This window comes from Nothoprocta perdicaria, unplaced genomic scaffold, assembly GCF_003342845.1.
Source record: "Nothoprocta perdicaria isolate Ctin4 unplaced genomic scaffold, notPer1 scaffold_43, whole genome shotgun sequence".
Taxonomy (NCBI): Eukaryota; Metazoa; Chordata; class Aves; order Tinamiformes; family Tinamidae; genus Nothoprocta; species Nothoprocta perdicaria.
The window spans coordinates 4,437,086-4,462,752 of record NW_020455677.1 but is presented as its reverse complement, the minus strand read 5'-3'; the positions used below and the strand labels follow the sequence as shown (position 1 = coordinate 4,462,752).

The 25,667-nt window shown below is 36.9% G+C and overlaps 1 protein-coding gene across 1 annotated transcript in view; it reads left to right on the top strand.

The window, feature by feature from the left end:
- Window positions 1-24,692, top strand: part of BABAM2 (BRISC and BRCA1 A complex member 2) — a 155,343-nt gene extending 130,651 nt beyond the window's left edge. The window contains exons 11-12 of the mRNA XM_026046226.1: window positions 4,804-4,957; window positions 21,740-24,692. Of these exons, the coding sequence (XP_025902011.1) occupies window positions 4,804-4,957; window positions 21,740-21,803 (218 nt within the window). The 3' untranslated portion in view covers window positions 21,804-24,692. The remainder of the gene's footprint in view (window positions 1-4,803; window positions 4,958-21,739) is intronic.
- Window positions 24,693-25,667: the final 975 nt, after the last annotated feature.

The following is a 25,667-nucleotide window of genomic DNA, read 5'->3' as shown; positions in this document are numbered from 1 at the left end:
GAGTTCTGCCCAGCTTAGGAACTGAACTGTGAAGAATGCTTTGTTATCTTGTATTTGAAGATTGCTTCATAAAACAAGTGTAGAATGAATTAAGGTTGTACAGGCACTGTCATAGAAATCTTGGCAATGAAATATCCAAACCAGTCAGCTATGGAAGTGTAAAAGCAAGTTGCAGGTGCAGTAAGCTGCAGCAGATTTGAGCATTCAGAAGATGCATAAAATGGCCAGTATAATATTTTCCAAACTTTGAAATAGTCCAAAGCAGCAGAGAGTGATTGCTGACTTGTATAGAAATAAATGCCTAGATTTATCCAAGTTTTACAAAGGGTAACTAAACCTTCCTTTTCTCTAGAAGAGGSGAGTAGGATATGGAAAATTTTCTAAATACTGCCATCTAAATCCCTTGAAATATTTATGATCCATATGTACTTTAAGCATAGTTTGTTTTACTTTCTCTCCTSTCCAGTGCGTAAAGGAGGAAGGAGCAGCGCACTGTGATAAACCTGCCTTACTTCCTCATCATTTAATCTTCAGAAGTGCAACAGCAGCCCTTGCATGGGCTTTTGCCAAGACATCCCTTTCTCATTTCATATACTATTTAAAAAATTATAAATTGAGATGCTAAAAACATTATTTTGGAGTTAATAGGTCTGTCTAAATAATCCTGCAGTTGTTGACMTAAGTTTTACCATCTAAGTAACCTGTTCAAGATCTTGATATTTCTATTCTTTAAGAAAATGAGCAAGTAAATTTTACTGATTCATTGTACAATTTTCTCAATAATGAGGTAGGATTTTGGCTTTTAGAAAACTAAATTTTCAGTGTATGTATGCGTTAAATTSTAAATCAAGAGAAACAAATTTATATGTTAGTTCCTGATAGCTTCTTGCATCTCAAAAAGAGAGCAATTTCAACTGTTTATGAACCGTAATTAAGTTCTTTAAAATGTGACTCATTCTCAATAAGCAAATCCCTTTTCTTTCGCTTTCTTATGAACTGTGTGGGAAAATTAGGGTTCAATCACTGAAGAATTTGCTCAATACTTAATTACCCCAAACATCTATCCAAGTTTTGCTCATGTAGGGCTTTCATAAAAGTGTAATTTTTCTCTCCCCTATAAATTTCTAAAATGTGCCTTTAAAAAAAAGTCTGCAAATTGTAGTATTGGGGAAGGTAGTGTTTTAGTATGATATTAGCTTCTTTCTGCAGTCTATTTCTTTGAATTGCTCTTATGTTAATAATGTGATGCTCAGAAAAGCCAAAGTAAGAAATCATAACGATTACATTACTTGAGCTGGAACTGAATTAGAAAGCTTTACTTTCCTGAATGAGCTAATTGTTTAAATTTTCCAAAGGAAATGTTTCTATTTCTGTGAGAGAAGAGGTAAATGGAACTTCCTCTGACATAATTTTAACTTTAAAACCAGGTTTGACAGCAAGCTTTTTACCTTCATAACCAAATATTACTGTTTAACTGCATGACTTGTGTAAGCTTGCTAGCTGAAGTGACTCACTTGCGTAGATGAAGTTATTTTTATAGAGATAATTTGCACTGTTTAGAAGAGAGGAGAGAGAGAGAAAAAGAGACCTAGTAAGAGCTAGATCCCTTATTACAGTTTACGGAGCTCATGAACCCAGCATCCAAGCAAAAGATGACTAAGCAAGGGGTCTATTGGTACTTTCAGGAATTTACAGACATGAGTCATCTGCTTATTTTCTGCAGACATATCACCAGGGTACTTTGTGAGTCAGCTGTTATTTGGAAATAGCACTTGGATGCAACATGAATACGTTTTTTGTAGTTCTTAAGTATTTGGCAACTAACACGCCAAACCAAAGCGTGCTTTTGCAATTCTTATGGTTCAGGTATTGATTTGCAAAAGGACTGARTTGTTTTTAGCTGTGGTGTTTTTCATGATAAAATGTAGATGTTGTCTGGGATGTAATTGGGATAATGCCTGCCTTTTACACTTCATATATCACATTAAGGTAGCTCTTATTTGGTATTAATGCACGAAGMTTCAAAGTCACTTTTCATATATAAGCAGGTAAAAATAAAAGCTCTTAYTATCAAACCTTTGTCACCCCACGTGATTCTGGCTAGGGGTAGAATTTGACCTTTCATTTTCAAAGCACCTTGCTAGCATTGATTATTTATGATGTTTGCATTTTTTTATTATTATTATTATTATTTTTCCAAGCACTCCTAACGCTGTCAGTGGATTTGTATCCACTGTGCCGGAAGTAAATTCCTGCCTTTATTTCCTCCTTCTGAAATAATAGCTGGCTACCTTGAGATATGTATAACATTTTACAAGTCAAGGCTATTTCCTGTTTACTTGTCTCTTAGGTGTGGTTATGTTCCAAAATTAGGGACAGGTTTTTTTACTTGGTATGTACCCATCTCACACCTTGCATTAAAGGAATGCCTCATTTAGAAAACTGGGAGTTTGGTGGTTTTAGGTGAATTATAGTTTTAAAAGTCAAAGGCAGGTCAAATTTTTCAAAATTCAACTTCAAGTTCAGGATAATAYTGCTGGTGGCCAGATGTGGAAAGAAAAATGATGCTGCTTGCTCTATTTATGTAGACAGATTTTCAAAGCAAAGTTAATGAAAGTCAGAAATTCTGAAAAAGAAGTTAAATATGCAGACTAGACTATTACTCGTTTTTTCTTTGAAATTTTTTTATTCTTTTCACATGGTGATTAAAATATAAAGTATACAGACTAGTTTTCCTTCAAGGAATTGATAGCTTTAGAAGGAAGATAAATTATGTGCTGAAGCGATAGAGTTTAAATAGTCTGTGCTGGAGCAAATATGCATTGAAATCTCTGAAATAGAGAGCCTGTCTCCTTAGTTTATGTTTCTTTTTACAGTGAAGTCTTGTAGAGTCCATGATACACAAGTAGTATCTGTGAGAAGGGGACAGCTTGCTCTCTGAGAGATGGATTCTATCTGGCAGTATTTTCCAATGTTATTCTTCAATAATTAAATTATAAAGAGAAATTTGACAGAGCTACCTTAGTGTTTAACATTTATTACAGCAATGATTTACCCTTGAACGGGCAGAATTTTGCCTGTGTCATTACTGCTTACATATCTGCTGGAAGCTGCTGTGTAAATGGAGTCACCAGAACCTTCAGAGTTATCCCAACTGGATCGCAGAAGGGGATGAATGCTGCAATCTTCAGTCATTTGCTTTATTTTGAGACTACACTGGGATATTGCAGTTAATTTTGGTATGCTTCGTTACTACAAACATCTTTAATTGTAGACTTTGCAGAGTAATTTTGGGGAAAAGGAGCTATCATTTGGCTAAAAGCCTATCTAAATATTCAGACCTGGTTAGAAAAAAAAATGAAAAATGAAAGAAAGTGCAGGAATTTGAATAAAGAAAATCTTTTTGGTTCTCATACCTCAATCTGTGGACAGAGATCTCAAAGGAAGTGCTGGAATTGCTGTTCCACAAAGCATTAAAAAGAAGAAAATACAATACATCACCAAATGCATGAGACAGGAGACTCTTTCCACATGAGGACAGGTTTGATGATGTCCTGTTCCTTTCCCTTGAAGCTCTGTTGTTTGTAGCAATTTTGCAATCTGCTTTGATTCTTCCTTTGGCTGTTACAGCCTATTCATTAACTGAGGGTTCTTSTCTTTAAAGAGGACTGTGAAGTGACAGAGAGAGACTAGTCAGATCCCAGGCTTGCATGATGAATTATAATCTTACCAGTTTATTTCAATYGTTACTACACCAATTGGGAAAAATGCCCTAAGATTTACAAGGAAATACTGTTTCTTTCATCTTGTAGGGTTAAAGAATTACAGCTTGGGGAATRGCAAACAATTTGATTGTAGGTGCTTTATACATTAAATCTACATCTTTGAGAAAAAGCATTTTTTTCTGTTAATCTTGATGCTGGTTTAGACCTTTAAAGTAAATAATTCAACAGTCTACTGTCAGAACTCAGTGTAACTACAGATTTCTTAAGTTTCCTGAAATGAAAAATGGGCCAATAAAATCTTAACTTTTTCGCTGATAGATTTATACTTAAGTTAAAAAATAGTTTCTGGCAAAGTTAACGTTTTTAGACTATGTTATTATTTTGGCAGACCTAGCTGATCATGTCACTGTAATAAGCAAAAGCAACTAAGACAGAACTTCCGATTTTTGTTTTTAGTGAGATATTTCTGGTGTTAATGACTGTAGTGTGTTTTGGGGTTTATGGCTTTTTGTTGTCCATCCACTTGACTTGCAGTCTCAACTGCAAGTTGAGATCTATTCTAACTCATGTGATTGAATCTTTGTGCATCCTTTATCAGATCATTTAATCTCTTTAAATCTCAGTTTACCTAGCTGTAAAATGAGAATGATAATGCTTTTGATGTCCGTGGGGACAATAAGAAGAATTGCCTAAGCTGATAAAGAGGAATTTATTTCTTGATGGAAAGCATAAACAGAATGTATTTCGATTTCTTTTGAACTGGAAATTTTCACTACAAAAGAAGTTGGGGTTTTTTTTTTTTTTTTTTTGGTAGCAAAATAGTCACGATATAAGCATTATGATTATATGATTATAATACACTATCTAAACATTTTTATATGTATTTTACAAAAAGAAATTGATAAAGCAGAACAGCTCATACAGCAATATAATTAAATCACAAAGATATGTTGGGATTAATCATAATTTTCTCCTACATCTTTAAATCGAGCAGAAGGAACAATATGTCCCGAGCAAAAAAACAGAAATTAAAAACGGAATAGTCTGGTTTTTGTGACACCCTTTTCTTTTCTTGCAGTTGACCTGCCGCTGTACTTTCCTCGAGACCAACCAACCCTAACATTTCAGTCAGTCTACCACTTCACCAACAGTGGACAGCTGTACTCCCAAGCGCAGAAGAACTACCCTTACAGCCCACGCTGGGATGGCAATGAAATGGCCAAGAGAGCAAAGTAAGTCTGACTACTATTTCATCTTTAATAGTCCATTTGTTATATGATTAGTAAAGATTTGATGGGTTTATCTGTGCATTTGCAACAGTATGAAACCTGAAGCTGTTTTGTTCTAATACAGTCCTAGGATCCCCATGCATGAGACAGACACTCTGTTACTCGTGCTCCCTTGCAGTGRTGCCAAAGCACTGACCAGAACCAGGCTTTGCTAGGCACTGTGCAGGCCACAGGGTAGTGGCAATCCCTGCTCCAAAGTGTTTCCAATCTCAATAGACAAGATAGCCCACAGCAGGGCTAATCTGCATGATAGCAGCCAGTCATGGTAATTGCCTGGCTTGTGTGGGTGGAGAGGAGACCTTGAAGGAAAGCATGTGAGATGCAGAGAGCAAGGAAGACAAACCTGAAATGTATGGAATAAGGCAGAGCAGAACAGGAGGAGCTAGAGCAGTGGCCAGTCAACACAGCATGGAGGCAACCCTATCAGAGTCTGAAAAAATTTAACTCTTGCTTCTTTTTACTGCTTTTTTTCTGTTGGTTTCTGGCTGCTTCCTCTCCTGCTTTTCTATGTGCCCTCATTTCAAGATGGGAAGATAGTACTTTAATCCACTTATCCCCATTAGCTAAAAATGCCAGGGCAATCTCTGCTGCAGTGGCAGGCTGATGTGGGCAGCAGTGCTTCTTTCATACATCTCTGTTACTCTGTCTTCTAGTGAAGCAAAACTGATTTCACCTGAATGGAGCAATGTTGGCAAAGGCCTTGCTGCTGTGTGTAGATTTTGCAAACCCCAAATGYTAGAACAGCAACAAAATTTAAGCAGATTGATTTTCAGTTGTTCAGCACATAAAGGCATCAAATTGCATAAATAACATGGTATATTGGAATGAACGTTTTGAATGACAGTCGGCAGATTAAATCAGATTAGCAGAGATGCGTAAATAAGGGAGACAAATGGAAATAGTTCAAGCTGAGAAAATCAAATGAATGGCATGGTCATACACTGATTGTAATTTGGAAGTGATGGAAGCAAACAATAAATGACTGAAGGATTTGCAGATTCTTTAATGCTTTAAATTTTATGGAGAACATGAAGTRATATTTTGGTCTATTGTAAGTTTGATCTATGTAGTAAGTATTGTAAGTATTGATGTATGAAGTAATCGATTTTGATCTATTGTAATAAAATTGTTTTGGTACTATTTGGTTTTAGAAGTACACCATCTAGAGGGTTCATTTCTTGATCAGATATAATTCGTTGTAGTGAACTTGTTTCTTCTTTCTAACATGATGTTATATGTCCGTTGTTTAAAAAAATAAATAACTGCAAGCATCACTGTACCTTGTTTTAGGACTGTACTGTAAAATGCACTTATTTTGCAGCTGAAAACGTACAAGTACCTATGTTCTGTCTGCTAAGTGCATTCATTTGTGAGTAGGCGTATACAAATGGACTTCTCTGTCCTGCACTTGAAATTTAGAAGTATTGTAACAGTTCTKGTAAAAGGCACTAAATGGGTTCACTTACTATCACATGCAAGTTTTTTCATTTTCTAAAAATACACTTTTGCATTTTAGCTTTTGCATTTTAGTTTTAGATTGGATACAAAAGTGAGGAACAGYGTGTGTTGCAGTATCTTATTATCTTGTGTAAATACCAGTGTTTAGGATATGTTTGCAGACATTTCTTAGAAGACAGTGTGTTTTAACTCAAGCAACTCGGTTTTGTTTCATTCTATTTTATTTTTGCTGTTTYCACGTTATCAGCAAAGTATCTGGGAATATATGTAGGTATATGGGAAAGTGTTCTCACTGAATGCATTATCTAAGGAACCAAGTGAAATCATCCCAATTRAAAAATACACACACAGACATACTCATATGATGCAGCCTCTGGAAGCAGAGTATTTCTGGTCAGTTGAAGTAAATATATTCCTGAATAAGCAACAASAACTTGTTTTCAATGTGTTTTAAATCTGTTAGCTTGTGCTTATATAGAGTCTTYCCCTTTAGGCCAAACAGTTTCCCAGCAGCTTCGCATTCTTTGGAGGGGGGAAAAAAAAGTCTCTTTATCTTTCTGCTCTTCCTATTCTAAGGTCACAGGATCTCCCACTTGAAATTCTGGGATCTGACCAAATTCTGCTCCYGTATTTTCAGACACACTGAATTTACACCAGTTTCCTCTCTGTAGTTCAAGAGATCATCAAGGTTGGCTCGTTTGCTCTTCTGAGCTGGATGGGCCCATTGGCTGTTCAGCCAGACACCAAGGCATGTGTGGGAACAGCTCATAGGATGTGGAACCACCATGAATTTCAGAATATGGTCCCTTTGGGATTTTCTCATCCTCAGTTTTAGCGAGCCCGGCCTGTATTTGCAGCCCGTGCCCTCAGAGCAAAGTTAGGCATCTCTTTTGAAGTGAGGATTTAACCTTTTGTGGTAGCCTGCAATCACTGCTACAATCAGGGGTAATTATAAGTAGGAGCAAAATTACTCCCCTAAAATACATACATATAGATGTAGATTATATGCAATTGTACTTACACACGCATCACCTAAATCTAAAAGGCAAATTCTCTAATCAGAATATCATTTTAGCAGTATCTGCTTCAGTAACAGAGAAAAAGAGTGCGTAAAAGTGCGTCTGCTTTTTCTGAAATCATTGGAGCAGCCCATGCCTGCCTAATAAATTCTGTGTAATTCAGTTTCTCTTCATGTTCTTGGTGTCCTTGTTAGCAGGTTTTTTAAAATCACCAAGTTTCTCTGAAGCCCACCAGAGTAAATTGGTCCTTTAAAGTCAGCGCCTGGTAATTGAAGCTTGCTTAGCCACAGGATTGTCTTCAGGCTTGATTTAATTCTAAGAAAATTGAGTCCAGATTAAACAACGTAGTCCAAATGCCCCAGTTTTCTTGTTTCTCTGTTAAACACAGATTTTTAACCTGTTTCTCTGTCTAGAAACAGCAAAAACAAATAATAATAACGTTCTGTCTTCCAAGCTGCCAACATGCTGTTTCTTCTCAGTTCACATCTCAGGTTATACCTCTCAGAGGTCATTTATTTATGTGCCTGTGGCTGCATGTAAGCAGCTTCTCCGAAAGATTTTGTCTTAAAATACAATAGCAAACCTGAGAAAATACAGTAAATTCTGGAAAGTTAGCAGCCTTGTTTGTGGTGTACGTGTGAAGTAAAACATCTCTGTGTGGTTTCCATGGGAAAGCTCTGTTTTTTGCTTAAATAGGCATTCAAGAGTACATAAATGGAGCCTGTAAAGAACAGGCAGACTCTTAAGCCTGGGATTTTCTGAAGGAATACTGTAAATAAAGCTTGTTTGTTTATACAAATTAAATTCAGTTGTTAGACGCACTCTGGCCGATTTCTGTCTGACCCAGCACTACTCTGCAGGCTTTGGTCATACCTCAGGGAGGACAAGTTAGGACTTGATATACTCTTTTATCCTACATAAAAACAACTACCTATCATTAAAAAAATAGCAAAAACGTGGAGAACTGGTGTCATAATAAAAAGGCCATCCTAGGCTTCATACTCATTTTTTCAGGTCAGCTGATAAAGCTTATTCCTGAATAACATTGCTGAACAACACTGGCCATTCACTGATGTTTGCTGAATATTAGCACCGATGTTTGCTAATTTTACATGTGCTCTGGAAAGGTGAAAGCTTAGGAGGGCTCAAGCGCTCCCAATTCTGCGTTGGCCATTGCCATAAGGTTAAGTGCAGCTGAAGATGAGAAGCAGACACCTCATGAGTGACCTGCATGGATCTGTCCCCAGTGCTGCTGATGCTCAGAGCCAGCRTGCGGTGACGAGGGAGCATCAGGCTGCTGCACTGGGCCATAGCACTTGCACCCTCATCGATACCTCTTCCTTCAGTATTATAAAAAGAGAGCTACTATTTGGCTGAAATCACTGCTGTAAGCTTTAATACTCCTTTGCAAGGAAAGGAAGTATCAGCTGTTCTAATACAAGGATATTTGAGAAAAAAAAATAGAGAACTTGAGGCGGAGAAGGCCCAGGATTATGTTGCTATTTAAGGATATTCAGGGAAATATGTCAGGGACTTGCTGTTACATTCAGTGCCCTGAGTGCAGGGGGGTTGGACTAGATGATCTCCAAAGGTCCCTTATGGATTCTCTGATTTTATGATTCAGTATATTTGGATACGAGTGCCCCAGTGGATTTTTTGTATTGACATCAGCCAGTTTTTCAACTCATCCATTTTTTATTTTCAAGTCAGTTCTTCCACATTTAGGGCAGAACATCCACTGAGGTATTTTGCATTTTTTAAAAACCACAAGTTTCTCTAGTTCCTCAAAACTTTTATTTTCTGTCTATGACAACTTGAATGTCATTAATAAGTTTACAAAAAACAACAAAAAAAAAAGCATTACACCTTTATTGTGATCTCCTCACCTTCACAGGTTTAATTAAGATAATTCTTTGTTATGATTTGGTTTGTATTACATCATTTTCCCTGCCTATAGAAGTTAAAAATTCTTTTTACATGAATTACAGAATTGCTTCTCATACACTAGGGATTTTTTAATGATGAATTTCCAAGAATTCCTTTGTTTGCCWTCACATGCCTTCTCCCCTTGACTTTCTGCCTTTGGCTCCCTTGCAACCTGACTGTATAGTTAGAGTGAAGTTTAGAAAATCAGGAAAAGTAGCACGAAACCTAGGATCATCATCTTTTCCTGTGTTTGATACCCCGGGACATCATCTTTCCCTGTATTACTGTKTGTCTTGGGACATTTGGAAGCTTCAGAGGATTCTCTTCATGGATTCTCTTCAGGGGTCAAATGCTGAGCTTGGTTCACTTGTAATCCCCTTGGTTCTCAATACACTCTTGTGTGAAAAGCTGTCCAAAAGTGATTTCCTTGCCCACGATCAAGTAGGGCAGGCGTTTCGTTGCCCTAGGTGGACTCTTTTTCAGAGCRCAAAAGGACCGATGTGCTGTGACAGCTGTAGCGAGAAGAGATGTGATGACGCAGCCATGTGAAGTTTGCAAAGAGGTTAATTTGATTTTATAGATCATTAAATCAAAACTCTCATTTTCTGCTGGAGCATCATCCAATCAGAATTATAAACCCAAAGTAGGAAGGTAAATGGAGAGAATATGTTTTGTTAAAATGTTTTTGTTTTGTTAAAGTATTTTAAGATTGCATTTGCCTTTGGAGTTCTGTAGTTGATTTACTAGGAAACTTTAATAGCAAACTGTTTTTGATTTTAGGATCTGATAGGCAAAATACTAATTAATAAATGCAGCTTTAAATTAGAATTTTCATAGAATAGTGTGCACATTGTTCTTGCAYATATGTACAGTGAATATACATGATAAAGTCACACTTCTTGAGTCATATTTTTCATGTTTTTTTCTTTAAATGTCTCCTTTGATAATTAAGTCTGACTCTTAAGATATGGTATGTTAGTTTCTGACAGGTGCCTGCCAGGGATCTTCAGTGCTGTCATGCATTATATGGATTTTAGCCAAGAAGGAAGGGCTGGGGAACTTGTTTCTGGTCACTTCTCATTAAACCTTTGACTGTGGGAAAAGAAAAACAAGTACTTGGAGTAGAGGAATATAGGTACCATGGAAGGATATAGAAATAAAATATCTGTTGGGCTAATATTTTTTTTTCTGTGTGTTTATATAGACATATAGGGGGGTGATCTGTTCTTATGTATATTTATGTATATAGTAAATATCCTTTCTGGAAGAAAAAGAAAGGATTCTGTCATACATTGACAAGAGAAATGCACACAGAATAGGCTGGAGGAGTTTATTTGCTAGAAGTGCAATATAACAGCACTTTGCCAGTAAGCAGCTGCTTTCTAGTATTAAAGGCTAGAATTTAGTGTAGGTGGTTCTTAGATAACAAGGATTAGGTGTTGTTCTAGAAACATGATGATCAACTGACTGCTCTGACTTCTTTGGAGAACTCCATTACACACTTATCAAAGTTGCTAAGTCTGTATAAGAGCACACTGTTATAGTTAAGACCTGATACACGTAATATCCTCCCTTGCTTTTGAGAGAAGGGCTGAGACAAAGCTAGGCCTTTGGAAGGGGCTAAGTTATAGCCCAGATCTGATCTGGGCAGATCTGTAACTTGATCAACTACAAAATAAGCGCAGATAAAACTAGCAGCCAGGCCACAATTGTCTTGTCTTTAGGGTAATATTTGCAATTGTTCTGTAACATAYAAAGAGCAGTCATACAAGCTGAACATTTAGCCCAGTATCGTCTCTATCAGTCACTCAGTAGCTGATGCCCATGGAAGAACATGGACGAGCATATAATGATATTTTCCTGGCATATCCTACCAGATTCCGGAATTTATACATCGAGAATTGGTATGATTATGTAAAATAGCCCTCTGCCTAGTTATGTTTGAACTCAAGTACTTTTTTAACCTTACAAAGTTTTGTGGCAAGCAGTTGCCCAAATGAACTATGTATGGTATGAAAAAACAGCTTTGTCATCTTCTACCGTTTCCAACTCCTGATAGCTCCAGGTGTTGTCCTTAGCTCTTATATCAGAAGAGACAGCCAATAATTCTTCTCATCTGTTCCATTATGGACCTTTCCACATCTCCTCTGTCAACATTTTTCATAGTCTGTTTTCTTCGTCCTTCTATATAAGGCTTTCCATACTTTTGAGCATCCTTGTCCCACTTCATTATATCATTATCTRTCTTTGGCTATTTTTCGTGATATGATCATGTATTTATATGATGTGTAATGGTATTTCCTGCTTAACGCTTTTTTCTGCTTCTAATAATGTTTGGGTTGCTTTTCAGTCTCCTACTGAGCATTACACTGAGCATTACATTTTACATATTTACTGAGCATTACATTTTACATATTACTGAGCATTACATGTTAACAACAAGTTTTCCTTACTATCAATGATTTGGAGTTCATGGTTTTTGTGCATGTAAAATTAATGTTTGTATTACATACCTCCCTTTGAAGTTTTTGAGTGATGAATTTTCACCTGCTATTTCATCAGGCAATCTCTCAGTATTGTAAGGACCACCTGCAGTTCCTCATAACTGGCTCTCATTTTTCCTTCCTTGACCATATTGCTATTATTAACAAACTTTGCCCTCTTATTTTGCAGATCAGGAAGAACAACAGGTCAAAAGAACTTTTCTGTGCAATTCTTGCCATATTTATCATTCATCATTCATATTCATTCTGTTTTGTTTTGTTTTTTGATACCTTGATCTACTATTTAACCAGTCATACATAATAAGGGCTTTGTGGAGTTTGAATTTTCATTTTCATGAGTTTTCATTGAGAGTTTAKCTTTTTAATAACTCAGTTTCTTTAAAACTTTTGGCCATTTATGTCATCTGGCCCAGCAGATTTGTTAGCAGATTTWTTTTTTTTTAGTTTATACTTTAACTTTTTGGGCAACATTCCTAGTTTAATCAGGCATTTTAGTAAGTCCCTTTTTTAAAAAGGGAAGGGTTCTGCTATGTCAACCTTGTTAAGCACCTCCATAGTGAAAGTCATACACAGATTATTTTAGTTTTCCTTTATACCTTTATTATTTCTGAGCATTCCTTTTATTTCTTAATTTACTTTTGAACTCTTTGACAGGTTTGGGGAGGGAGGGCCAAGTTAGCTGGTAGCCATGGCATTTTGTTTTTTAACGAGTGCTAGATTAATGTATTTATTAATAGTTTTTATATGTTTTTTGAATTGTTCCTCAAACTATTTTTTCATTTGTGTTACTCTGTTTTTACACGTAAGTTTTCAAAGTCTGTTCCTGTCTGGTTTTCCTCATTTGGATATATCTCTGACCTTCTGAGTATTTCCCCTTACTTGTAGACACATATCTTACAAATGGAGAAGAGAAGGAACTTCTTTCATGTGTTTTATATAATCACACATGTATGGCATCTCATTCCTTTCCTTCTGACTGGTTTGTCCTAATGAATATCCAAAGAGGACTCTTCCATTTTGCTATGTTGCCTTTGGCCCCTTTGATAAGATATCTGGCAAAGCAAAGTATATGGCATGTTGAAATTGCTAATTTCACTTGCAAGCAAAATTAATTTTCAGGATGCTGCTTTTCAAACTCATTGTGGATGGATCTGTGGTGTAGCCCTACATTTCGGGGGTTGAAGGCGATTAAGCTTTTTTCAGCTTCTGAAGCCCTAATAAGAGATTCAATAATATTTTAAAGATGGTTCAGATGCTGTTAGTTCTCTGGTTTCTCTACTTGAATCTCTCTGTTTGTCTCCTTGCGTTACAAGTCTTGCTTCTCAATGGGGTCTTGACCAGTCTCCTGTCCTTCTTCTTACCTGTATTGTCCCTGCTTTCTCCCCTCCTTATATCGCGTCCTGCATCACTCTGCTGTTTTTACTTGGAAAAGATTCCAAGTTGTATCTTCTCTGGCATCAACTCTTTTCTCCAAATCCACTAAATAATTTACTAAATAACTGTTCTGCAATAATGCAGTTCAGTGTGCACTTGTGTGTAGCCTAGGTCTAAAAAAAAACCAAACCTTGAATAAACAGTATCTCTTTAAGAAATTAACCTTCACCAAAGTGGAAAAATATGGCTGTGGCACTTCAGCAGATAGGAAAAATAGAGCAGGCTTGTCACAGTGCAGCTCATAGGACTGGAAATTTCTTGCAAGTTAGCGTTGTGTTTAAAAAAACCAAAACAAACCACTATACGAAGAGTGCATTTTTCCGTGATGACCTTGGAATATCATTCTCATGATCCACTGGCGAGGCAGGGGAAGGATGGTGCTGTGACAGGGAGCTTCCAGTGCTGCCCTCGCTGCAGACAGCAGGTACCGGCACTGAGTAATCCCCGGGGGAAACGGAAGCCGAGGCGGCAGCATCGCGGGGATCTAAGACCACTAGCCTTCATCTGGTGGAGCAGGTCCATTTATGTACGTTGCAGAGAAGGTAGTGAAATATCTCTCCAACTGGCAAGCTGAAGGCATGGATAAAACTGTCAGAATAGAGGTTTGTTCTGCTAGGTGTCCTTTGGGACTCCCAGAGTCTCTGTGTCTGCAGGGTGTTTTATGCAATATACTTCTGTAAATTCACAAACATCTTTAACAAAAACGTGCAGAAGAATAAATCCCCAAGTCYTGATTTCCAGACGATTCAAATAAGTCTCTTTTGTAGTTACTGTTCTCAATCTGGCTGCAATCCGTGGACTTYGATTATGTCCTGCAGCTGCCACTTGTGCATTTGTCAGTACAGGCCTCTGCACTGGGGGACRTGTTTGTGCTTGAAACACGAATGATCATCACTGAGAACGCAGTGATCCTACTTATGCTGTTTCTTTAACATGAAAGTTGTTGCCAATGTGCATCAGGAGCTATTGACTCCAGCCCAGCTCCTTAGAAACCCTTCCTTCACATTTTGCCTTCACTCAGGTTATTATACTTAGGGTTGTTTTGTTACTTGAACAGGATGTTGAAATTCATTTTGCTTTATGGTAAGTTAGGCAGCAAAGTCATCTTAATTTTTACAGCAGAGCTATGTTGAATYCTTGACTTTATTTATAAAAATGAATCAATATCTTAGTTCTTAGAACAGAGACCCAATGGAATATATTACTGAATTAAAATTTAATTCTTATTTCTGACTGCTTCATGTGGAGGAAAGCTGCCTGCTATTTCTGTAATCAGCAAACCATTGAAGAAGTGTGTCTAAATATAACTGTTTATTGCACCTTTCTGTGTGACTTGAACTAGAACTTACAATAACTCCAACAAGAATTTCTGGGGAGTAAAGGCATTCTGAGTAAAATACAGAAAACAGCTTGTTGAAGTGAGTGAATTTAAACTTCAGTTATGTTTAGTTTCAGTTCTACTACTTTTATTTCCTGTTACAGTTTCAGTAGCACGGTTTGTTTTGTTTGTAATCCTGTAGACTATTTTCTGTCATGCAATATTATGAAGTGAGCTGAAGGCAATAGTGGTTTTTAAAAAGTCTGTATTTTGACAGCTGCCTCCTGCAGACCCTTAACTCTGTTGATGCTTGATTATTGTCTTGCTCATCAAGCTGATTTTCAGAGTGCCTTTCTGTGTAGGCTGACAGGTAGAAGTGGACCTAGRAAGTTTATTAGACTCCATGTAGGGAAATCACAGTGAAAGGAAGTAGGTTGGGAGGGAGAAAAAGTAGAGAGGTAGAAATATTAGAATAASAAGAGGGATTATTTGATGAATCTTTTTGGCATCTAGAAAAAAATTGCTGGCAGCATAATGCCCTTGTGCACTGAGACTTTTGCACAGTCGAGAGTTTAGCTAGTTGCAGTAGTAGTAACTTGGGAACTATTGTTTTGCTGTTGTGTAAACACTTTGAATGCTTGCTTTACATTGCCAATTTTGGAGATGTCTCAAATGGAGAACTGTAGACATCGTGTTTCACATAAAAGCAAAATATTTGCTACAGATAAAGCTGCCTAGCAAGGAAATTATAAACCACATCCCCAAAAGCATACTTCCGAGAAGCCTAATCCAGAAATGTGGACACATTCCAAATATCCATATATACATTTCAAGTGATAAAGAGGTCCTGGAAGGTACCTTTAAGGTTCTGCTGCTGTACTTGGATAATATGATGGGATTTTTTTGTGGTTTTCAAGTTATAGTTTAGAATTGCTGTTGCCTTTTGAATGTCTAGCTTGGCCATAATAGGTCTGATGTTTATTAGTTCTGAGCCTTTGCCATTTGGAAGGCATCCGTCTTGTGGGTCTGCCTGTTACAGCGCGATTCAAACTACACATCCAAAAGTCACTCTGCTAAGAAATACTTGTCACTTAAAAGGTTTCAGTAACTTAGCGCTGCCGAGTAAGATAATTTGTTTTAACAGTCATTTTTCTCCTAMTAGCTGTGTCATAAAGTGACTAGCATCAAATTAATCACCTATTACTCCACCATTGCAAGAAAACAAGGAGACTTGATTATTTGGTTCTATCATGAGGCTAGTGTATCTTTAGCCTGGTGAGGAATGCTGTGCAACTGCTTGAAAATAGATACCAGAACATGGTTCACCCAGTTATAATGTATTTCTAATGTGGTATATATAGCAAAAATAACAAAGATGCTTAAATGTCCCAAATCTGAGTTACAATGCAAAAAACTGTCTAAAATATTATTAAGTGTATGGAAAGAATGTTTTTTCAGTAGCTTTGAATTCTGAWAATCTGAGTCATTATTAAATGAAAGCCATAGAGATACAGGAGGAAGAATATAACCACYTGTTAAAGATCTAATGAGTACTCTTAGGAAATGTTACCTAAATACAAACTTACTCGTGGAAGTAATACAGCAATTCATTACTTTAAATTCCTTTCATTCAACATCATTAGCACTTTTTAACGATTTAGCTCTTGACAAGTAGAATTTTAAAAGAAGGCAAGTTTTATTTAAAATAAAAAAGAAGGGTAATTATTAGGGTTCTGAGAAAAGGGCCTGCTAACTGCGCAAGCATAGTCAGGAGAGGACAAATCCTATTGCCTGGGACCCAAAAAGGGATTGTTGTGGGTGTTGAGTATTTTCCAGACAAGTTTYCATTGTGTCAAAACGTGTTACAACAGGAAAATAAAATTAAAATATGCAAATACAATAAGCATATTACGTGCAAATGCTTGGTAGTTCAAAATGTGAATAATCAGGTGATGYTGATAACGGTTGGAGAAGCTCTTTTATATAATTCTAATATGGCTGTGCTGTTGAAATAATTTGTATAACAAGATTTTATTGCAAAGTGTCAGCATAATAATACTAGTCTGAGAGGAATAGGTCAAAGACATCAAGAAGCCTCAAGCTGTCCTTTGCTCTGACCTACGCCCTTCATAGTTCCTCTTTTCACCTAATTTAATTGGAAGAGGGTAAAACTCTGCTCTTCTATATAATTTGTGAAGAATCGGTCATCTTTGGCCTAGATGTTTTCTTCTGTCAGGATTCAGTGGATTTGAAGAAACTCCTAGATGTGTTGCAGCAGTTCCTTTATGGCAAAGAAGAAGAGGTGCAAACTGATGCAAATCCTCTAAAAGAAATGGGCAGTAGTTGGAGTAAATGCCTGAGATTCTCAGCTGTACTCAGCACAGCGGAAGGGGTGATGGATGATTCAGTCCTCACCCCCTCCTCTGAGCATTCAACAACAGTTGCAGAATATTCTAACATATATTCACTGTTAATTCTGCCAGACAGTTTGGACGGTGGAGGATCACTGAGGACTGAGTGTGTCTTAGCTACACCCTCTGCTCTGGAAAACTGGGAAATGCTACACAGAACTTTTCAGAGACCCCCAATGCTGTAGGAGTACCTGTCCTAGTCAGATATATTGGCTTCAAAAGGTTAAGCAAAACTCCACTTTTTCCTACAGACCTTGCTAAGACTAGAACAAAAGAGATGCAATTATTATATGTATTAACTAATATAATTTTGAGTACATTAAGGATGAGCTGGAAACGAAGCCTAATGCTTTTAGAATTTTATGTTAAACCCTAGTCATACTACATACTAAAACTTTCAAAAGAGTCTTAGTTAAAATTTTGAAATGATGAATAATAATATGAGAATGGAATTTGCTCTCAAAATCGATAGTAGGAAACAATCCAAGTGCAATAACTTCAGACTGTCATCTGATGATAAGAAACACAGTACAAATGTTTGCTAAGGTAAGAGAAGGGACCAACAGCCCATGTGCCTGTGGAAAGATCAAGATTTTTTGCTCAAGGGCTTTCATTTCTCAATGAAGAATGTGCAGAGGAGGAGTACACTGTGCTCATCGTGGACATGTTGCATGGCTTCCAAATCTGTACTTGGGTTTGGTCATCAGGATTTTCCCTTCCTTGCTCTCAAATCATCTTTTGATGGAAAAGGCACTTGGAACTACTGCAGATAGGACTAGCACGCATGATTTTGAGATGAGAGTGCTGGAAAGCTTGGCATCAAAGCACTCTTGAGAAGAGGAGTTTAAGTTTTGTGAATGACTTAGACCGATGAATCATCTTCCTATGATGAATATCCTTGTCCGAGACGCTAAAAAAAGAAATTAGATTAGTACGGCATTTTATACAACTTTTTCCTCACAGAGTTTGAAATGTTCAGCTCAGAATTTCCCACATTGAGGTTTTAAGGGAAATGGAAACACCTATGCAACTCTTTCAACACTGTTACACAACAGGCGATAACAAGGGTACTTGTTTAGGTCCAGTTTAGCTGTGACACTAATCAAGCAAAGGCAGTAGCAATTGAAGATAAATACATTACAGTGGTAGAATGCTTTCGCAGTAAATATGCAAGGTGGTATCTGCTGGCAGATTTATAGCTAAATAGCTTAAAATCTTGAGTGAGAATTTTCAGTATGGAGATCTAAAAGCCAGCAGGTTTTATCAGATGATCACTGCTAGATTTTCTATCAATTACATTTTAAAAATCCATCACTAAGCTCACTTACATTTTAAAAATCCATCACTAAGCTATACTATTAGAAACATTACCCTTGGAATTCATATGCTTTTGTGAAATTTCATTGTCAGTCAAGTATGTTTTAAGCACCGCAAGCCCGCACCTTGGGTTTAGACACATATCAATACAGAGTTCTTGAGACCTTGTACCACAGTCGGTGTTACATACCAAAAACATGTAAACAAAGAATGATCCAATTCTGCCTTCTTTTAGATACTTACCATTTGCAATAGCAAGACTTTCTTTCCACCACATAATAAGGTAAAGGGAAGATAAGTGCTTTACTCTCAACATATGACCTTGAGCGTAGCACCTAAAATTCAATGTACTATACCAAGTATATATAGTGGTTGACTACAGAGAAATGTGTTGTTTTCTGGAGTGCTGAAGACAAATTTCCATAGAAACCCTATAGCTTACTACCTTGAACTTGGAAAATGACCATTTGAGGGAACAAAGACAGACAAAAGCCGAAATATTCTTACAGAAAGATTCTTAACAAAGACTTAGATATGTGTCTGTATGAAGATTGGCACCCACTCTAAGCTGAAAAGAAAGCAACTCTTTACACTTTTTTAGCTAAGATCTAAACCATAATGAGAGGGATGCAGCGCCATTGTGCTCGGCACTCACATGAAGAGTATCCCTGGACTTTCTGCAAACCAGCTTCTCTGTGCTTGAAGGAGGACTTTATGCAGTTGTTCACAGCTTTGTGCAAGGGCACAGTGACACAGAGCCACCGAGAACAGGCTAGAAAAAAGCAGAGGAAGGAAGGAACTCTTTTATTTTTTTATTTTTCTCCAGAAGGGAGGGGAAAAAAACACTGATCAGAAGCTGCTCTCTTCAGCGTGGTGCAGCCTAGGAAAAATACAGATCAAACAGCTAAGTTTCTGTTTCTGCAGTGTGATTTAGCACATGCCAAAATTACTGAATTTTTATGGATTTATCACATCATTCTTGCCATGGGTTCTTGGACTAGACTACTTCTGCTCTTATGCTTATAGTTTTGAATGCCCTGATGTGCCAGGTCCTTGTCTGGCAACCTTGTGATGCTGGGCTACAGAAAAACAGGTTAATGTCAAATTGATTGAATGCTTAGACTTAGTTCTACAAACCAAAATGTCTCTATGCAGGTCAGCCCAAACCAGAGCACATCTTCTTTTCCTGTTACAAAATCAGTAACATTTCCGTAAAAAATATGTTCAGTTTCGCAACAAAGTCATTTTCCTTTGAAAAAGCATGTGATTAAAAAAATCCTAACAGGCTATAATAACGAGTAATATGACTGCTTCCTGAGCTGCTCCTTAATATAAAGATTCAGAATAAATCATATTACTTTGGTAAAATTTCTAACACAGACCATTTTCTCTCTGGATGCAATGTTCAATAGTATCAAAGCACTTTAACTTACATTCTCCTACTTTCTCATCTTGCCTTTTCAGTCTATTAAATATGGAATAATTAATATAGTTCTACCAAGTATATTCTGGTTTGAATCATATTCTGGATAAATATTCAGTATGATGCTTACCTTATTCTGGATAAGACCTCAAGTGATAAGGAGAAGCTCTAGCATGTCTTTTATAGCACAGAAAAAAAAAGGCACTTACAAGTTATGAAGTACTAAAATTCTTTTGTAGCATATGAAACATCTGCAAGAGGTTTATATGAACTACAGGTGAAATTASATCCTCTTTAAATAACATTAGATCCTCTTTAAAATAACATTCAATCAGATTGTAAGGAGGAGTTTGATTTAGTATTGCAGAATACGAGCTGCACCAACGGGACGAGTTCAAAGGAAAGGATAGTCATATGGGTAAAGAAGATACAGGAGTGTGTATGTAGAGTCAGAAGTGTTTGGCTTTGGAATTTACCTAACAGAAAGGTAATTGAAATGTAATATGGGAAATGTGATATTCATATAAAGCACAGGAATGCTATGAAAAGGATGTCTCAGAAAAGAAACAAAATGCAGGAGAATACTTCTGCTTACATTCAATTTAATAATTAAGACTTTTTACAATTTAAGAAAATGTAAGAGGGAAATTCTAAGTCATGTCTATCAAGTTAACAGGAGCACCTACGTTAAAGATTCTATAGAGAAACTATCAAAGGGGAAGAAAGAGGGTACTTGAAATAAGCAAGAAGAGGGAATTTAATTAAATTTTGGAGCTGTAATGCAAGGAGAAATAACAGCACGGTAGATTCTGTGGATGACTCTGTGCAAGGGATATTCAGTGAGGAAGCAGAATGTAGAGCTGAGTGGGACATAGTGAGCCACAATTTCAAATGTATGCTATAGAAACATAAATACAAAAGCTGTATTCACTTGTGAGAATCAGATTATAAACATACCTTCTTCACTAGTTTGTGCATGCACATGTGCCAGTATGGACWGTGTGAGCATAATTTGTGTAGGAATTTATATATAAAGACCAGTGATTTTAGTAGGGGAAAACAGAAAAGTAGAGAAACYGAAAGGTGAAAATAGAGTGTGCAAAAGATAGAGGCAAAAATAACACGGGACAGAATTCTGAAGCAACTTCTAATACACGTTGCGAATGAATGATAGCACTGGAACCATAAGATATGCTTTATGCACAGCTGCATACTGCAGTGGAGTAAACTCGAAGGCAGTTCTAAGTCAATTTTGGATGCTTAGTATCAACTCAATTTTGACTTTATGAGTCACTCCATGCTTTGCTAAGAAGATAGACCAAGATCCAAAATGTACAATGAGMATCTCAATTTACAGAACATCGTTCTGAGTGTGAGTCTAGTTAAAGGAATTAGAGTTTATCCAAAGCGTTGGTATTTATGCACAACAGAGAATTAGCCAAATCTTCTGTAAGCAGCTGCCATCAACAGAGATTCTGTATTACATCAAGGTCCTTCCAAGGAGATAAGTAAGAGCTTAACTTCTGTAAGTGTTTTGAACTTCCTTGATGATTTTTCTGCTGCCTTCACTTGCCTGTCTTTCGTCCATTGATGCTATGTGTATATAACACTGTTTATCTCCGCAACTTTGTATTGGATAAATTATGGAAGGTAGTTCAGGCCTTCACCTCACAGAATCATGTTACTGATGTTGACCTTATTAAGCAGCATGGCATGATCTTTGTGAGATGGGTGAGAACACCCATACAGGTTATACTACCAGCTCTGCAAGGCTGAAGGCTACAGACCTAATGTATATTATACCCATTTTTGAGAAAKAGCAATGGACCAAACATGATAATGTTGTTATTCTTTGGTACACATGATGCCTCTAGGTTTACACTTTCCTAACTGTGAACTTTCTCTTTTTCACTAGGGCGTATTTCAAAACATTTGTCCCTCAGTTCCAGGAGGCAGCATTTGCTAATGGAAAGCTTTAGACAACCCTGGGCATTGAGGTGATACCGGACAGGTTCTTCAGCCTGCATATATCAGCTCCCAAGAATTCCTGGAAGTAAGTTGGGTCATCTCAATAGGTGCTTTCTTGCCCCAGATATGGGTTTGATTGCTTCAGTTTTTGTCTGATTTATGAAAGACAGACCTCAGCTAGTAAGCTCAAAACCAAGTATTTGATATTCACCCCTATCCTGTTGCTTCTGYGACTACCACTCCTTCGTGTATCCACTGGATTCATTTTAAATGTATCTGTTTAGATGTGATACCATTTTCGTGTGCCAAGGATGTCCACTATGTTATGCCTTGTTTCAGAACTACTTGTCTTCAGATGGTGTTAATTGGATTTTTTTTTTCCACAAAAATATTTAGCCTGTTTTGAGCCTTTGTATATTTAGTTAATGTTTCCAGCTTACCCYAATAACATTTAAGACTGCCGTGTGTACCAGAAATGCCTAATGGACTACATAGTGCCATATTCTGCYGTGAACGATTGCACCTCATTGTGGCTGTTGCTCTCACAGGTATGGATATGAGTTGTGCAGTTCAATTCTCAGTGCCTTTCAAGTTGGTCTGATAGTAATATGGCAAARTTGGGATTGTTTTTTCTTTTGTTATATTTCAGTCGAAAGCTCATCTTGTATTAAGTGCTGTGTTTTTATGCATTGTTTTTATTTCCACTTATACACTTGCAGTGTTTTTCTAATGATCTTTCCTTTCTGTTACGAAAAAGTTTATTGCTTTAGTACCACTGCACAAGGAAGTAGCTATATAAATTAGTATAACAAAATAAAGCTCTTCCCTAGACCCTATTTTTTTTCAAGATAAATATGACCAAGAAGCAAAGTTTTAGCAAAAGATTGAATGATGCTGTAGAAAACAACTGATATAATACAAGGCTATAGATGTATTTAGCTTAATGGTTAAGTTCAACATGTCTTTTCAGAAATTATTTTAAGTGTATATAACTGGAAACATTACCTCCCCTTATTCTGAAATGCCAAATGCAAAATCCTGCCTATTCATCCTTCCTTTCATGCTGTGTGTCAGGCGCACCAGACACGGCCAGCTCTCATGGTGTCACTTCCCAAATTAATTTGTAAATAGACCAGGGTACTTTCCAGTAAGGAATAAAATTAACTGTGTATGTTGTTTAAAAATGGCATATGGAAAATGTACCATACTTCTGCTAAATGTAAGGAACTAAATGAATTGTATGAAGTTGATACAGCGGCATTGAAAAAAACATCCAATTTGAAAGTATTCACTCTATTACTACTATCTACTTATAAAATGAAATCAATAAAATTAATTGATTTGCATTATTCCCTTAGCCTTTCTGGCATGTGAGATATTTCCTACAACTAGTGCTTTTCTGTGGAATGTCCACTCAAGAAATATAGATTCTTTGAATTGATGCTTATTAATTTAAAAATATGCAAATAACTTGACCCTAGAAACCACAGCTATTTTTAACTAGCTTATACACAGAATTTTAGGTTGTGTCTTATAGTGAAGTTCTTGACTGGAAATTAAGCTGCAGTCAAAATCAGAGGCCTTATTTCAAATCTGCTGTAAAGGGGACTTGTTCTGCCCTCTGACCTGTCCCCTGTGACTCTGCCTACATTATGTGAGGACAGTAAACATCTCCAGAGATCTGAGACTGTGTTTTTCTCTATGAGGAGGCATCGTGCTGGGCTTCTGTATGCGAACCGACACCTCTAGCAAGCGTGGAGAGGTTTAATTTTATATGTCTAGTAAAACTGTAACTCAGCAACCTTAGATGACTAAAACCAGACATGGTTCCATATATGTGATGGTCTCAAATCTGCATTTCTTCAGGTAAAAGTCACACGTTCAAGCAAAAGCTTACTCTTGTGACTGGGAAGCRAAGAAGAGGGCTAGTGAAAAACATTTCTTCTCATAATGTTCAAAATCTTATAGAAACAATCTCTAGTATTCTCAAAATGAAAGAGAGMTCTCAATAGGTTTCATGAGTAGATCCCTGGGATCTTACATTTGATAGCAGCATTTCACTCAATGTTGTAGTTACTTTCTCATGAACTTCTTTACTTAATTCTTTGTATTTTTGATTGTCTGTAATACAAGTGTCATCACTTTTTTAAAATCTTTTCAGCAATTGCCATGATGTTGTAAAAGGCTGGCAACTGCAGAGCATTTAAAATGGAAGTCCATTTTTCATCATTCACATTTTTAACCAAAAATGCCTTCTTCACTTCAGTCTTAGGAACTCTGGGCAAAAGACTGGGCTGCTTTATTAAACTCCCAAGTGTTCCAGRAGCTTTGTGAGAAAAGACTTTGAGGATAGGAAAAGCCCAAACCAACCATTGGTTGTGTTAAGTGTAAAAGTAAAAACAAACTGTTGGTTTCAGTTTCAATCTTACCTGACGAGGTGTTCAATTCTGTCATACCACTGTCACTATTTAGCAAAAATTTAGGCAGAGAGGTTGAGAAACTGTATTGCTTGTGTTTGAAATAAAGCCTGCAAGCCTCTCAATTTTTAGATTAGAAAAAAAGGCATTTTTTCTTAAAACGTAATGAACAGATTTGTTATTTCAAAGCCCTCCTGAGCTTTTTGACCTATCCCTCATGACAGTTATATATTTAAGCAGGAAAAATGGGATAGCAGGAGGAAAGATATGGTTATGAATGAATTCTTCTCTTTTAAAGGAAGATTACATATAAAGGCTAAAACAGAAGATAAAATTTGAACAATTTTGACATTTCAAACAACTTCAAACAAGTGGTTCAAACAATTTTATATCAACTCAAATATTTATTGAAGCAAATTAAGTTAAACACAAGAGTTGTAATCTAATAAGCTRAAGTTAATTCTAGTATCTCTTTTATATGGTAATACCAATTTTGGATTATTTGGTGGGAATGGGACTTCCAGCTCTTCCCTACCTATATCCTATATGTAATCTAAATGAACAGTCAAACCTAAGTTAGTTTCTGTCACTTGAGAACCACAAAACATGAGTAAAATAGCAATATTGTGAAGCTATCTGAAAGCTTAAATTTGCTGTGTCAGAGTTTTAACTGAAGAAATGCAGTAAATCTCTATTTACTAGACCCCATTAATGTACAATTTTCCAAAGGTCCTTAAAGTGCAAAAATACAGTTGAGCACTTATTCATCTGTGTATGTAATCCACTGTGCTAAAAGTAATACCAAATCAGTCATATTCAAAGCTACTTTTTTTTTGTGAACTTGCTGAAAAGCCTGGATATACATCTGGAAAAAAAATAAATTAAAAAAAAAAAAAGAATATTCTGTGTTGTTCTTSATTGATTTGTCTGTTGTGCTGATTGTGGCTGTGTTGATCAGCATGTTTCATTTGCTGCACCAGCAACATTTTCGGCATCACCTGTGTCTTTAARGATCCTCTTCATTGGTGGAGTGGACTTGACTCCGTTTTTGAGGAAGGAAAGTCATTGCTGGAATTAGCACGAGTTCCAGAGCCTCACCAGGCTTGGCTTTTGGTGTACTTCCTTGCTCTCGTGTGCAGAGCAATCAGCATCTTCTGTGAATCAGTCAGGAGAACAGATCTAGCGATGAAGCGCAGTGCCGCAGATCTTACTTCAGGTGGTTTTGTACAAGGAGACTTGTCAAGCAGGAAAGCATGGAGTTGTCTCCTCCTTTCAGTGCACCCAAATGTAAGGCTGGGGGATTTGACGAGGTCAAACAGACTTGCTGCTTAAATATCTCCCTTTTCCCTCTTCAGCAGCAGTAGCCTTAACAACAGGAGAAGCAGCAGGCAATAGAAACCTATGCAGGTGTATGAGGTTCACTCTTACAGGTTGGAAATAAGCTTTTAATACCAATTC